We start from the raw sequence: 15,177 nt of genomic DNA on the forward strand, positions 1-15,177 counted from the left end.
ATAGACACAATGAAATCTCCAGATACACAGACAGTTTGCAAGCTTTTAACATACACTAGCACAACCATTTTCAAATTAAATCATCTGGGCAAAGGCAGCCTTGCTTGTTGAATGTGGAGAAAAGAGAAATACAGCAATGAAAATGCAGCAAATTAATGGTTGCAGGTGGTGAACAGAACTTTTAGAAACCTGACAAGATCTTCACAGATTTCTGTAAGAAGATCACTAGCCTGTAGTCAAAATCCCTGGAAAGATCTTTTGAGAGTGCTCTTCTTCTGAAGCTGATTAAAACCTTGAACTTAGCTATGAGAAAAACAACAGTTTTGATAACTGGGATTTTTTTTTCCAGCACTTTCATTGCTAGTGAACCTGCACACCACCTTGCAAGGGATAGGAAATTGAAAAGAAACAGCTCTTCTGCAAAGATTCAAAAACCATTTGTTTCTGTTATTTTTCTTTGTGCATTCTTGATAGAAAAACAGTTATTTGCTCCCAGTGAGTATATAAATGTGTAGTATATAGACTTATTTTTATTTTCTATGTCTACTGTCTATAGGAATGTTTTTAGTAAATCTGGTGTGAGTATGACATTGAAGTTCCACGTTACATTCATCCCAGCCATTTGTATATAACTATGCTGGACACATGGTTCATTTTCTTCTTTCTTCCTTTTCTTATTTCCTTCTCTTTCTGGAAATCTCTGGGTTAACTAGTTTTCTGTCTCCTCTCACATGGGAGCATTGAGTTTTTTCAGTATGCAGTGTCATATTCATTTTACCAGCTGCACACCACGAATGAAGTATTTATTTTATACATTGCCTACAACTTTTAGGGCATGGGACACGCTCTAAAGCTTTCCGAGCTATCTAATGGGTTTGGAGGTGGGACTGGCTTTAAAAATACAGGGCAGAGTTATTCCTCTTAACTTTTAGGATGAAGATATCACTGTACTGATATGGGCAAATTATAAAGACAGTCTCCATGCTGGAGGCTGCATTGTCTCCAGAGGGCTCCAAGTGCTCCAATAAAAGGAGCTCCTTTAGCAGCGCACCAGAGCTGAGACTGATCCCAACACGCCTCTGATCCCGAGGTATAAACACGCTGTCCTCCCTCCCTTTCGCTCCCCTTTTTCCTTTTGGAGGTTGCTGTGACTCACACAGCTCTGGCAGTCCCACGTCTGCCTTCGTCAGGTGTCTCGGGAGAGGCTGCGAGCTCAGCTTTGCCCGACTCCTGGGCTCCCCGCCTGACCACATTTGCCTGCTCCTACCCAGCTGGGTCACCATAAGTTGCTGAGCCTCAGGAGTGGCTCCTTGCAGTCGCCAGAGCTGCATAAACAGCTGGGATTTCCCAAGGCTTTTGGTTGGGGAGCATAAAGCAAGCTCCCACCCATGCACCAGCTCCTCCACCTGCGGACACCTGGAGATGCCGCTGACCTCTGCCGGGAGAGGCCGGAGATTTTGGTGGCCGCTTACAATGCTATGGAAGAAAACTTCTCACGGCTCTCCTGGCTGGCCACAGCTGCTCGAAGCCTGCCAACAAGAATTTAGGTTTCAAAGGCACTCCCTGTGACAACACCAGCCAGGTGGGAAGGTCACCTGCTGAGGCACAGGTGACTCCAACAACTTCTTCCCTGTGCTTAAAGAAAGCCATGGGTGGTTACAAGCACCCAACTGTGGCTTGGTTTGCCTCCAGTTTCCATGAGTTGCTCCTACAATGCATCTGCTGCCAAGTCTGAATCAGACTTCTTCATGTGAAGAAATATCTATAACGAAAGGAAGTTTTAGTGCTGGGACCCTACATTAATAGGGCTGTTCTCTGTTCTGCGGTCGTTGCAGTGTTTCATCTCTCTGTCCCAGATACTCCAGCATTACCAGAGACTTCTGGGTTTGTAATTGGCTTCTTCTGGGTAGCAGTGGTTCTTTAAGTTCCTGTAAGAGACCACACCAGGACTTTGCAGTTGTTCAGCAAGAGTGTCCAATGGCTGTTCTTTCTTCTTTCAGAGTCTCTTGTTATTTGTCTTGGCTTTACATCTTTGTACCAGCTAGTCACACCATTACTACATTACTGCATTTTTAACACAACTACCCCTATCAGTCCCAGATGCTGTCCCAAATCCGCATTTCACTCAACTTTGTGGAAGCTCATCTCCAGCACATATTTCTTTCTCCCTTGTATTTCAGCTCTTGGGACAGCTGAGGCATATCTCACGAGTTACATCTAGGCAGAAGTCACGAGCAAGGGCCCTGTGAAGACTAACAGAAGACACTTATGTTTCACGTGCCTAATAAACCTTGTTTCTGGTGCCCTTCAGGGAGTTCGACATCTGCATATGTGTAACTGGAGCCCAGTTTCCAGGCTGTGTGATTAAAAAATCACTTTAACTAACTCTTCACATCATCCTCTCCTTTGCTTAACCAGGAAAGCCATAATCTGGGATGGAGACAGGGACAGAAAATGGACAGAAGAGGCTGGAAATAAAACAATAATTCATAGAACAATCTCAAGGGTTTATTTCTTTAAGAACTTATTCTTGATTTAACTCCATGATGTTTTGTGGAAACAGCAGTGGTGTTGCTGCCAGTGGAGAGCTGTAGTCAGCTTTCTGAGACATATACACACACAAAAAGTTATGGGCAGTAAAGATTTCAGGACAACATTCCAGAAAGCAACAATTCATTTTCTGCCTGATTTCTTTCACTCTAACATAAAAAGGACAGTTAAACACCACCAACAATGCACAGTTCAGTGAATAATTTTATAAGATAAAGATCTCACCTCTGGCTTACATTTGGCATTGACCATTGCCCTCTCTCCTTCCAAGTGTCAGCTATGTTTTAGCCTGGAAGTTCCTGTCCTCCCATTACTTTGTTATCTGTTTATGAAAACATTTTGATCAGCATTACCCTGCAGCAGAAGCTTGCACTTGAGGAGGATATTCTGGATGCTGTTATTCAGAGGACTGAGGTAGCATGCTGATCCTCTCAGCCACACAAAGGAGCTGATCAACAGCCTGTGAGACAGCTCATTTCTGGATGAGTCAACTAGAGAGTGCCTGTGACCATATCAGAGTCTGGCACCAGAGTCACACTGAGCTGTGACTGCACTCACTCCTCTGCCACTGGCCTTGGTAGCTGCAGTGTGGGTTTCCTCCCCATCAGTGTGTCATTCTCTTTCCTTACCATAATGTGTTGTGGGCTTAAGTATCTTCCACTTGTTGGCAGTGTGTGAAGCTGGGTTGGAGGGGTTTTTAGCTCATTATCCATCTACCTAGTCCCCATCCCCCAAACCAGAACTACTCCCATTTTAATTAGGCTATCTATTATTTTAATACAAGTGATTAGGATAGAAGGCAAAAGTGTTTATCATCACAGTGATTTTTACCATGAAACTTTCTTGTTGATTATGTCCTTAAAAATACACTCATTCCTACTTCTCTAAAATTTTTTATTTAATCTCATGAGCATGTCTGTATATTTTGAATCTGTAGCATCACTGACCAAACCTTAGGAAGTTCTAACAGCATCTTTCATTTCTGTATGTTGGTTATTAAATCAGCATAGAGGGAGGGAATTAGAGTTATCCCACAGCATCCCCTTTTGTGTGTCACATAAAAAACAACATTAAATGGATTTCTTACTCCTACCTGACTGTTCTGTGCAAATAAAGCAAGCATTCATCACTGTTATGGCTTCCACCTGTTTCAAAAGTCCTCTTTAACCAGGAAGCAAACCCAGTCACAAAATAGCAGGAATATAGGTTGAGGGATAACGTCTGCCAAGTTCAGGTATAATCCTACCAGCTGCTCTGTCTGCCTGAGCAGTTTTCAGTTCCAAATTAACTCTGTTAATAGGTGTGATGCAGGGATGTGGTGATGTGGTGGAGGAAATTCATGTCAGAAGTGGGATCCAGCAGCTCAGCTGGATCCAGTGCTGTTCCTGCCTGTCTGCTGCAGCCTTCCCTCTCTTTCCTTCTCTTTCTTCTCTTCCTTCTCATTCTTTGCCACTGCTCAGCCCAGGAGCTTCACGTGCCTCAAGAATGCAACAGCAGGCAGATATAGATGGCTTTGTGCAAAGTTGCACTCTCAATTTCTACATCTGTAAAACTGAGATAATACATTACCAAATTCAGAGGTGCAAATTAATCAGTCAGTGTGCACACTGCACCTTGAAAAATACAAAATTAACTCTTCTTAGCCCATAAGTGCTCAAGATGCATCAAGGTGTGCTCCATGGCCTCTTGATTCCAGACAAAGGTCCTCTTGATTAAATTAGATTGCTAATGTATTAACGCATTAGCACACTTGAAGAAAGAAAAGTTTGAAAAAGCAATTTGGCTTCATCACATGAATGGCATGTATACTTAATGGAAATTTTTCCAGCATTCACAAAACAAAGAAAAATCAATAAAATGTCTGCCAACTGTTCCACTGAAAACATTTTATAATCTATAGCACTGAGAATCCTGAGCCAAGATAAACCAGCCTTGCTGACAGAAAATACTGACAATTATTTTACATTGATTCAACTTGGCCCAGCCCAGACTGACCTTGTTTATTCATCTCAGTCTCTTAATTCATATTAACTTGGCATCAAAATGGGACATGTGGCATGTGGGCTGAAGACCCATTTCTGTATCTTAGACTCAGATAAATGTAGTGCATTGAGTACTTCCAGTGCCTTGAGCTCTTAGGTAGATTTATATGCATTAGACTGAACTGGTTAAGTTCCTTTTATCCCCGCTGGGCTTTTCATGTCTGTTGACTGTAAAACTAGAAGCTCAGTAGAGGTAACATCTTCTTCTAAGCCTTTGGATATACATGAAATCCTCCCAGTACTGGTCAATTTTAAAGACACATCCAAAGAGGATGGAGGGGTTTAAGCTCTTTTAAAATATAAAAATAGAAGGGTTATGGCAATTTGGCAGCCAAAAAAGCAATTTGCGGGTCTCAGCAGAATCCAAGGCTGTGTGTAAGAAAGCTGATCAAGACACTACAGAGGAGATAATGGGGTCGAAGAGCAGAAGAATCCCCCCGCTTTTGCAACCAGCATAATCTGGTCTCCAGTGAAGTTTCTTAGTTTCTTACACTGAACCAATAAAGCTTAGTGTGATGGGAGAGTTGCATTACTGCAGCTTAAAAATGTCTCGAGAAAGCTGATGAGGAGAGGTGCTTTTAGTTGCTTTACATGTGCCCAGCTGCTTGCATGGCTGTCTTCTGGCTGGTAGTGGGAAGACAAAAGCATGGGGGAAATCTCAGCTTTTCCTTTAATTATTTATGTTCTCATCAGTAATAAAGGGCTCTTTATGCCTGGAATGTATTATTTGTATTATCAAAGCTAAATGAGATTTTGCACTGTGGCAGTGAGGAAATTGGTTGCTGCACAAAAGCGTTCACATTTTTATTCTCACAGCTACACTGCTGTCGTAGCTGAAAGCCACCCTTGAGTAAAACACTACTTGAGTCAAACGTGACTACATCCACTGAGGAGGAAAAGCTACCCAGACGATGAGTATCCTCCCAAAAGAGCTCCTAGCTGGCCTGGCATTGGATATTTAATTTATTTTCTCTACTTGACTCGTTCTTGAAGAAAGCAATGCTCCCTTGGACTTCACCGGGCGCTTGGCAGGTTGTGGATGGCAGGACGAGCAGCGAATCAGCAAGCCAAGATGGCACAATGTGGCCTCCAGGTTTCCAGTTCCACTGCACTGGGAATGGATTGCCTTTCCACATGGCTGTGTAAGCAGAGATTAATGATGGCTGAAGAAACCAAGACTAGCAAAACAAAACAAAACAAAACAAAACAAAAAAAAACAAAAAAAAAAACCAAAAAACCCACCAACAAATTAATCTGCATTTTCCATAACACATAGTTGATGCTTTCCTGCCTGCACCTCCTTCACAACTTGTATTTCAGTGATGAAAGTGGTGTAGGGAACAACAAAAATTTCAGAAATTCAGTGCTGTATTTTGAGTCTGATATCTTCCTCTCCTGGCATCTGCCCAACTTCCTCCGTGCAGGGCTGCCAGCAGTGCCTGGTGCCTGCTATGTGTGTTACATGTCCCCAGCCTGTCCTGCTTAACAAAACTGTAATTACTCAAAACACCACCAGCTTTATACCTCGTCTTTGAATGACAGGACAGTGCTGGAGCGACTGCACGGCCAAATGAGCTATCCTAGTGACACTCAGTCAACAAATCTACTGGCATCTGATGGAAAAGAGCTGCAGTTTGTGGCCAGGAAATTACACAGGCTGCTGTATACTTGAAAAGATAGAAAACAAACAGAACAGCTTTACTCTGCTCTGCAGTGGCTTCCCAACTCTGCAGGCATGGCTCCCTCCCCTTCTATCACTTCTGTTTTGTTTTCCAAGACCCACCAGCCGCAGACAAGCAGAGGACACTGAGCATGGAGCGGGTAGCCACAGCACCTCCCTGATCAAGAAAACCTTTTCCAACAGCCAGGAAGGTAAGTGAACAAGTCTCTTTCAAATATGCACAGGGGGATGAAGCTAGAAGTATTGATAATTCATATCTTGAATATTCATTTAGGTCCAGGAAAAAAAACAAGGCATTGCAGCATGAGCTCGGTGTGTATATTCCTAGCAGGGAAAGGCAGGAGGATTCAGCTGCTGGCTCATGGAAAGTAGAATAAGTCAACCAATCACCTGGATCTCCTTATCTTGCAGCAGTATCCCTGATTTAACACAAACAGGCAGGGTTTGTTACTCCCAGCTGTTGTGGCTCTGTTACTCTGTGCAGGAGCCAGCAGCAGCAGAGCCTCCCCGCTCCCATGGCTTGGGCAGCAGCAGCGCACGCGGTTCCTGCGGCGCTCTGGGGGAAGCGAGGGCAGCCTTGCTTCGGCAGCACTTGGCATTCCCATCACAGCAGAGCCCAGGGAGAGCAGCAATCCAGCAGAGGAGCAGCCCAGCACGAGAAGGTCATGGTTAAAGAGCTGTCCCGTGAAGGAAGTCAGGCAGGGATAGGTCAGAGTGTTTGCACAAGGGGCGAGACGAGGATTTTTATCCCCTGCCCTGTCCGGGTGTCCCGTTGCTGTACAGACGGGTAGGTAGGAATGGAGCCAGTGTCCAGGCACAGGGAGGCCAGATGGTTCCTACAGCCACAGCTGAAAGGGATTGCTTCAAACAAGGCACTTAGGGATGCACTTCCACCTTGCAGTAAAGCTGAACTTGCCACTGCCACAACGGGTCAGTCCTGCTGCCCCCTCACCACCTTCTTCCACTCACGTTCTTGGGACCATGCAGGGAGCTGGCAGCACATTAACCCAACCCAAAAAAGCTGTTAGTTTTCTCTCCCATGGGCTTTTGTCCATCCCATGAACCAACCTGCCCTGTGTGGGGATTAGAAGACACCACAGACAGCACCAAGCAAGGGGCAGAAGGACACTGCCTGCAGAAGGACTTCTTTTTGATGTTGGCAGCTGTTAATTCAGCTCAAGCTGTAACATGAAACCTCATCCTGAAGCAGCTCCTGCAGCAACCTGGCAGCACACAGCCCTCCCAAGACAGCAGACAAGCACTCAGGCAGGCAGCCCCTCCACCCCAGGGCTACCCCACTGCAGGGAGAGAGGCGTGCTGCAGCCACAACTGTCCCAGACTGCCCATCCCAGTCCTGCAACAGCTCAGGACTACCTGGGATCCCTGATCTGCTGCTGGCCTTGCATCTCCACACTGCCTCATCCACAAAAATCATGGTTGCTTTAACTTGTTTTGGTGTTTGAGGGAATATACATATCCTACGTGTATAGACTTGTATAAGCAATATATTAAGTATTTTAATTCATCCGTTGAAAAACATGATATAAAATAGCTTTTTTTATGAAAAAAGTGAAAGTAATACCTCTGTTTGTTTGGGTTTTTCAGTGAGTTAAATGGAATGTAAATAACATGGTGAGTGTTTTGTTTGTTTTGTTTTTTTGAAGGAAATATGAAAGCCATTCCTTCGGAGCAGGTAACGCATTTCTGATTTATTATTTTATTTCTGCTTATTATTATTTACTCTATTTTGAAGCTTCCTGAAACTCCCCAAGCCTGTCCATGCAAGCTGTCTGCCTGCAGGGCTCTTGCTGGAATTGGTAGAAATGCTCCTGTATGGTTCTGCTAGAGTAGGGCTTCACCTGCTGCTTTGTGTTGAGCACAGCACGTAAAGCTCTCATCCTCCAGCCACGTTTATCTCACACAAGCTAACCAGCTCTTGGGTTGGCACTTCCAAGAGGAAGACTGCAGGGAAAAGGGGTGAGATGCTTCCCTATGGTTTCATTATAACTCTGAGCTGATTTAACTGTGGGTGCTGCCAGGAGAGGTGGTCCATCCCTTCCCACACTGCCAGCCTCCAAGCCTTGTTCCTCTGCCGGCTCACAGGCTCCCAGCCTGCAGGAAACTCACTGCAGGAGAGAGGAGGAGAAGACTTCCGTGTGGGCAGGAAAACCCTACCCTGCCCCCCATGTCCTTCATCTGCCATGGGGACATTCCCTCTTGGCCTGATTTGTGATCCCAGGTGGTTGGGAGTCAGTGGTGGTGCACAGAGAGCACAGATACAGGGCGAGCCTCTCTCCAGAGCTGGTGAGTCAGCAGCACGCAGCACAAACGCGCTTCCTCAGTTCTGCACTAAAGTTCAAACTAAAAGAAAATATAGCAAATCATAAAATAATTCATAGCAGCACCAATGAAGGCACAAGACTGTCTGTGTTTGCCTTCTCCCAATTACAATTCCTGTTTAAAATTTTATTTTTGAGGCCAAAGTATTCAGTTTGCAAACAGATCTTTGAAAAAAAAAAGAAAGAAAGGAAACACTTCAACCTTCCAGCAGAGCAGGATGGCACTTATTTATTTCTTTCATTACAAAACCAGCCTGTGCCAAGTAAAATTGTGCTCTAAGAGCTGTTCTACCAGTCCTGAAGCACTGAGGAAGAACACACAGCAGCCCCACCTCTGCAGCTTCCTGCAGGCCCCTGTGCATTTGCACTGGGTGGAGGATGGGCACAGGCTGGGGACCAGGTGCCAGAGTTCACCACGTCAGGGTCACACCAGAGGGAAATCCTCATCTCACAGGACCTCTCCATTGGCCTTTGGATGATTTTGCTGGCCTCAGGCCACAGAGTGAAGTAAAGCACAGCAGCAGTGATGGTCTGCAGACATTGGAGGGATCCCTGGCTTTGCAGCTGGGTTAGCCAGCAGTTAACTGTTCCTTCCCCGAGCTCTGTGGAAGATGTCCTTGCCTTCACATAAGCAGTTGAATTCATAAACTGAGAAGTTCATTTGAAATCTCTGGACTATAACAGTGAAATCCACAAGCCCAAACATTCAGGCTGTATAAGGAGAATGATGCACAGAAGAAAGCTTTGCCATCATATCATTAAGGACCTACCCAAGGGAGTGGTTAAAGCATTCTTTGGTTCCAGAAAGTCACTGCAACTCAGTGGTCACTGTTGCTAAAAGCTGGTGGGTCAAAGTGTGACCTCTGTGACCTGGGAGTAGGTGTTTTGATTTCAGCACACATCACAGAGCTGCTTGTGCACAGGAAAATGGGGCACTTCCATCTGAGCTGCTGTGGACCCAGGGAAGGGAGGCAGCAGCTATGGGCTGCAGAGGAAGATGGCTGGCAGGGTAAGGGGAGCCTCTAGTGCACACCACGGTTTTTGGAGAAGAACAGCCATCCATGTAACACTAACTTTATGCTTCCATAAAGTTACCTTTCCGTAAAGAAAACATTTTCTATCAACATTTTGTTCCTGACTTTTAAAGGCATGTGGAAATTCAGAAGTCTTGCAGCAGCTGGGCACCAGCACAGGAACCAGCACCCAGCAAATCAAACCAGATCCTTCTAGCTGGACCGACCTGTGGCTTTCAACATATCCCAAATCCATCCCAAACCCACCATCGGCAGCTCCTCCCCTGGACACCACCACCAGCCTGCTGCACGATGGACAACCCGATCCTGAGGTGCCCCTTTCACCCGGCTGCGTCCCCGGGCTGGCGTCCCCCTGACGGCACTTCCCGTGTGTTGCTTCAGCGGCAGCTCGCACAATACTGGGCTTGGTGCCACCCAAGGGGAGCACACCCAAAACCCGGCCCTTCTTGCACAGGCAATTCTGCAGCAAGATCCCTGCAGCTCTGAGCTGCAGGATTTGCTTTGCCCTCCTTTGCCAGTTTGTTGGGGAAAGGCTGGAGCCAGGGGTGACTATTCCCAGGACAAATGGCCACTGAGGCCTCGGCAGGGATGAACCTGACACGGGTCTGTCCTCTGTAGGTGCATCACAGCACATGAACTCCTCACTCGCTGCTGCTCTCAGCTATGAGGAAGCTTCTCCTCCCTGAAACTGTGGAGATCGTGCAACAAACTGTTCCCAGTGACCTGCCAGAGCAGCTGGCTGTCACACAGCCAAGCAGCGCTCAAGCTGTTGAACAAGATTTGTTTTCTGGAGGGGAGCGTTAGCAGTGGTTCAGAGGCAAGACTGTGCTACCATGGGGGTCACCTGTGTCCCTCCAGCACCAGCACAGGTCACCTGTGTCCTGCCTGCAGCCCAGTGGTGTGAGGGTGATGGTGGGTAAGGGCTGCTGCGGTCTTCTCAGCTGGCAGTAGGACAAATGCAGAATTACAGGTGGCTTTGCCACTGGTTTTGGGCTGGCCAGAGGATCCCACCACTGAGCACAGCGGTGGGGATGAAGACAGATGGTGGAGGAAAGAGGATAACCTGCAGCTTTCCTTGCCCTGTGCATGGCCTCTCTGGGTATGACTCCTCAGGGCTGAAGCAGATAAGAAGCGAGCATCCCATCCTCAATATTTGGAGTGGCCAGGATTTGGTCCTCGTGTTCCATCCTGGAGGTGAGATCCTGGAGGACCATGCTGCTTGAGACCCAGTCCAGCCTTGCTGCTCTGAGCAGGGTGGCCCCAGAGGTCCCTCCTGCTCTGTGTTATTCTGGGATTTGATAATCTTGAGCAACAGTGTAGATTAGTTCAGAGTTTCCACGTAGCAGCACAGGGAGTTGGATCAGTGAAACCAAGGCTGCAAACACCTTGGTACAAACAAGACCCTTTGGAAAATGTTAATCTCAGAGACTGATCTTCTACCAGGCAATTTAAGATGCTGAGCCAATGGCTCCTTATGGCTACCAGGTGATAATTTTAATATATTATCACTCAGTGGATTATCTCTCAGCCAGAATTGTTTTGTATTGTGCTATTCAAGGGAAACAAGGCATTCCCAGTACAAAGGAGTGGTACCTATGGAACCTAGCAACAGGCATGTCCTTCCACCTAGTCCTTCCTGGTACCAGGCAGTCTTCATCTGAATAAAACAGGTGCTTAAAATAATTTCCCCAGGGCTCTTTCATTTATTCTACTCTCTCCCACTCTTGTCCTTTCCCACCTTCATCATGCCCTTGAGAATAATCCCAGGAGAAAAAACGTAGCCTCCTGGGAGCCATATGGCAGCAAGGGGAAGAGGTTTCTCTGTATTTCCCACTCCAGGAGAGTAGAAGGATCTTCTGTTCTGCCTCAGACCTGTGGAGACAGAGCAAACCACTGCCTCCATCCTGCCATCCCTGCAGGTCCGAGTTGACTGAGTGGCTCTTCAATTACAGGGTGTGCCTTCCCATACCGCTCCTCCCTTCGGCTGCCGGAGCGGGACCACATCATTACCATGAAAAGCCCCACGATCTGAACTCTCCAGGGCACAAGTAGATGCTCTCCTGTCAGGATATTCATGTTTTCCTTCTCTGGAGGACCAGCAGCTCATTACCATAGGGAGCAGCACTGCAGTGCTGGCTGCCCCTGTTCCTGGACAGCCCTCTTCCTGCACAATGAAAACCAACTCTCATCAAATTATTACAGCACCTTTTATTGCCAGGGTGCTACAGCAGAAAAGATGCAGATATCAGAGGAGGATTCCAGTCATCACCACTCTTCAGCCTTTGATTAACATTAAATACCTCTGCAAACTTCATGCCACATCACAGGCTTCCCATGCGACACCGCCAGGTCTGCTTTAGAGAGAGGTTTGCAAATAGGATTTTTTCAAAAGTATTTTTTTAAAAAGCAAGTAGGTAGGTCTGCAGGGCTGGATTCTTGTTCACATCTCCCCAGACAGGGGCACAAATCACAAATGACAAACCCAGGTCAGATACCCACCTGCTGCACTCTGGACCTTACACCTTGAGCAACAGGGACCTCCCAAAACAGCCTTGAACTCTTGCATGGGCAAACATGCTGTGGGGTCTTTTTCCAGCCTGCATTCACCTGCCCACCTACTCTCTTCATCCCTAGAGCAACCACCCACAGAAACACCTCTGCATAAGGCCCTGACATAGTTCTTGGGACAAAAGAGCCACCCCTTCCTTACCTTCAGCCACTGATGTTCTTCAGGGCTTTACAAAAAAAAAAAAAAAAAAAAAAAAAAGTCATATTTTTGAAGCCTACAGCAGGTGTCATTCAGAGAGCAAGGAGAGCCCACAGAAAGCTTGAAGCCACCCAAAACCCAAGGCACATACACACAGCCCCACCATGAGGGCTGCTACCAAGGAAGGCACCTCATAACCTCCCTGAAGTGAGAGGTGCCTTACTGAGCAGAAGTCTCAGTGGTGAAGCTGTGCTTCACGTTTCCACACTGGAATAACCTGATGGGATCTGAGATGCAAGCACTGGTTCAGCTGGGACATCAGGGACACTTTCAAATCATCTTCAAAACACCTCTGAGAGTTTTCAAGGGGTTGTATTATGTCAGGGCCACCTCTCACCATCTCCCTGAAGGGAAGAGCCAAGCCACGGGCTGGAAGCTCAATGTCCATACAGAGCTTGTTTGGAGCCATTGCACTTTTACTGCTCCCTCCATACTGAGATAGGGAAGTCATGGAGGGAATGCTGTTTTGGAGGGAGATCTCTATCTCTGTGGTGAAGTGCACATGCCATGAGATGGAGCTGCTGCTCTGGCAAAGGTTCTTTGTGAAGCTTCAAGAGTTAGGAGATTTTTTTTTTTTTTAATCTTTCCTGAAGTCAGGGAGCCAGGGAGTCACTCACATGAGTCCTGTGCACCTTCACCAGTACTCCCACAGCCCTGACAGCCACCTCCTGGGGCCAAGCCCATCCCCTCTTCCCACGCCAGCCAATGTGTTTTGCCCTCTGAGACAGGCCGAACACACGTTTCCCTTTGTTTCCAGCTCCACACCTAGTTTTTTTCTTTGCATCATGAAGGGCTGGCTACTCATCTGTAATTCAAAAGAAAGCAATGACTCACTAGGCTACATCGCTTTCCAAGGCAAAGCATTTCATGCATTTCGCAGGCACGCTAGCCCTAGCCTGGTTATGAAATAACCTCTGCTGGTGGCACACATTCTCCCCATCTCCATGTCCTTTGAAAGACCAGAGGGCTCAGGCTTCCACCCTGCACTGGCCCAGAGTGCAGGATGGGATTTGTGCTTAAATCGCACATCTGCATTGTGTGAGGGATGCACATGCCATCCCCACTTTAAAACCTGGCTGGCCACACGTGGGCATTAACCCAGCTTAATTAAAAGGTAACAAAAGCCTAAAGTTTCACTTTTGCCAATAGGTTTCCAAGCACCAGGTGAGCGGTCTCAGAGGCAGGTGGGGCCTCAGCTGCCAGCCCCTCACATCCCAGGGTACACCATGCATGGTCCCTGGCGCTGCAGCCCTGGTTTTCCCAGGAACAGCAGGGCCAGAGGGGTGCGAAGGGGCTTAAAAACAGATGAGGAATGCCTTACCTTGAATGATAAGCCAGTGTTCACCATTTTGGGGCTACATCCTTCATCCCCAGGCCAAAGTGGACAGTGTCTACAATAGTCTCTTCTCCCTGGGTTGGGGTGGTATTTTGATACCTGTGTTTCCATTCCCCAGTGCCTCTCCCTGCAGCCTGCTTGATCCTGCCTGTCTTTCCCCCACAGGAGACTGGAGACAGCGGGTCCCTCCAAATTGTGCACTTTGGGCTGGTGTGACTGAGCTGCCAAAGCAGAGAAGAGGAAACCTCACCAAGGTGGTGAAGTTCACGGGAAGACCTTCGGCAAACTTCCAGCCAGCCCTGGGTCTGGCCACTGGCAGACGACAAAACACCAGGCTTAGAAAATATCCTGTTCTTAGACCTCCAAATTATTTCTGGGTTCCTATTGATATGTCCATGCACAAAGTGCCCTGTGTTTGCTTGTGGAGGGCAGCTTGGTGACATTTTCATCAAAGGTGTCAAAAAAGCGAGTAATTGCTGATCCCCATTTACTGTACAATCTCAATGCTGAAAAATTTGGTGGGGTTTCTTGGATGAATCCATAAGCTTTTCAGGAGAAAATCTGTAATTCTCTATGCATTATATGTTTTTACAATCTTCACATGGAAGCAGATTTGAATTTCCACTTAAGGCTCTGAAAACCGTCCTATTGAGATACCAGCAGATAAGATCTTCACTCAGGATACCTCTGTGAAAGAGCAGCCTTTCACAGTCAGCAGCATTTTTCAAAGAATGCTCTCAATTTTCATATCTAGATATATCATCTTAGTTGAATAACCATTATTTTGCCTTGAAAAAAGATGCGGAGCCTCTTAAGCATCATTCCATTGGAGTCCAGATTTTAATCTGCCTCCTCTAACCACAAAGAGAAAATGCACTGAGAAGGGGACCTGTGCCAGCCCTCTCTGGTTTTTTCTGGTAGCGGAGAGGGGTGAGCATCATCGTGGGTCCTTCCTCCTGCCACCTGATGGAGCGCAGAGTACGGACACAGATATTTTGTGCTCTGTCATAGGCACGTGTGGGGGTTAATCTTGAGTTTTTTGGGGAGCACTGGATGGTTGAAACCCAAAGCCAGCGAGCTTCTTGAAGTTGGCTTTATGCGGTGAACAAATCTGTACAATGGACTGAAAATGAAGGCACAATGTAAAAAAATAAAAAAACAAAACCCACAAGCCATTAGAAGTATTTCATTAACAAAACTTCTGCTTTTACCCAAATAAAATATTTACAGTCCATTTTCCCCTATGAGTCAAAGTTCTGCTGCCTGATGGGTGATTTTGGTTGCACCCTTTTGGCGCTTCATCCCAATCTACACCTTTGCACGCGTGTATTCAAAAGAGACACTTTGGTTTGAGGTTTGAAGGGAGCCAAGGGCTTTCAGCCTGCAGGGTTTTGTACACTCAACAGGGAAAAACAAATACAGAGAGCT

General features: G+C 46.6%; 1 protein-coding gene across 1 annotated transcript in view; it reads left to right on the plus strand.

Annotated features, from left to right (window-relative positions):
• The window catches only part of LOC121358534 (WD repeat containing planar cell polarity effector), a 146,851-nt gene extending 132,428 nt beyond the window's left edge, over positions 1 to 14,423 (plus strand). The window contains exons 17-19 of the mRNA XM_041476774.1: positions 6,370 to 6,464; positions 7,938 to 7,966; positions 13,915 to 14,423. Of these exons, the coding sequence (XP_041332708.1) occupies positions 6,370 to 6,464; positions 7,938 to 7,966; positions 13,915 to 13,965 (175 nt within the window). The 3' untranslated portion in view covers positions 13,966 to 14,423. The remainder of the gene's footprint in view (positions 1 to 6,369; positions 6,465 to 7,937; positions 7,967 to 13,914) is intronic.
• The last annotated feature ends 754 nt before the right edge of the window (positions 14,424 to 15,177 follow it).

The sequence above is a fragment of the Pyrgilauda ruficollis genome, unplaced genomic scaffold (assembly GCF_017590135.1).
Source record: "Pyrgilauda ruficollis isolate IOZ18807 unplaced genomic scaffold, ASM1759013v1 scaffold4, whole genome shotgun sequence".
NCBI lineage: Eukaryota > Metazoa > Chordata > Aves > Passeriformes > Passeridae > Pyrgilauda > Pyrgilauda ruficollis.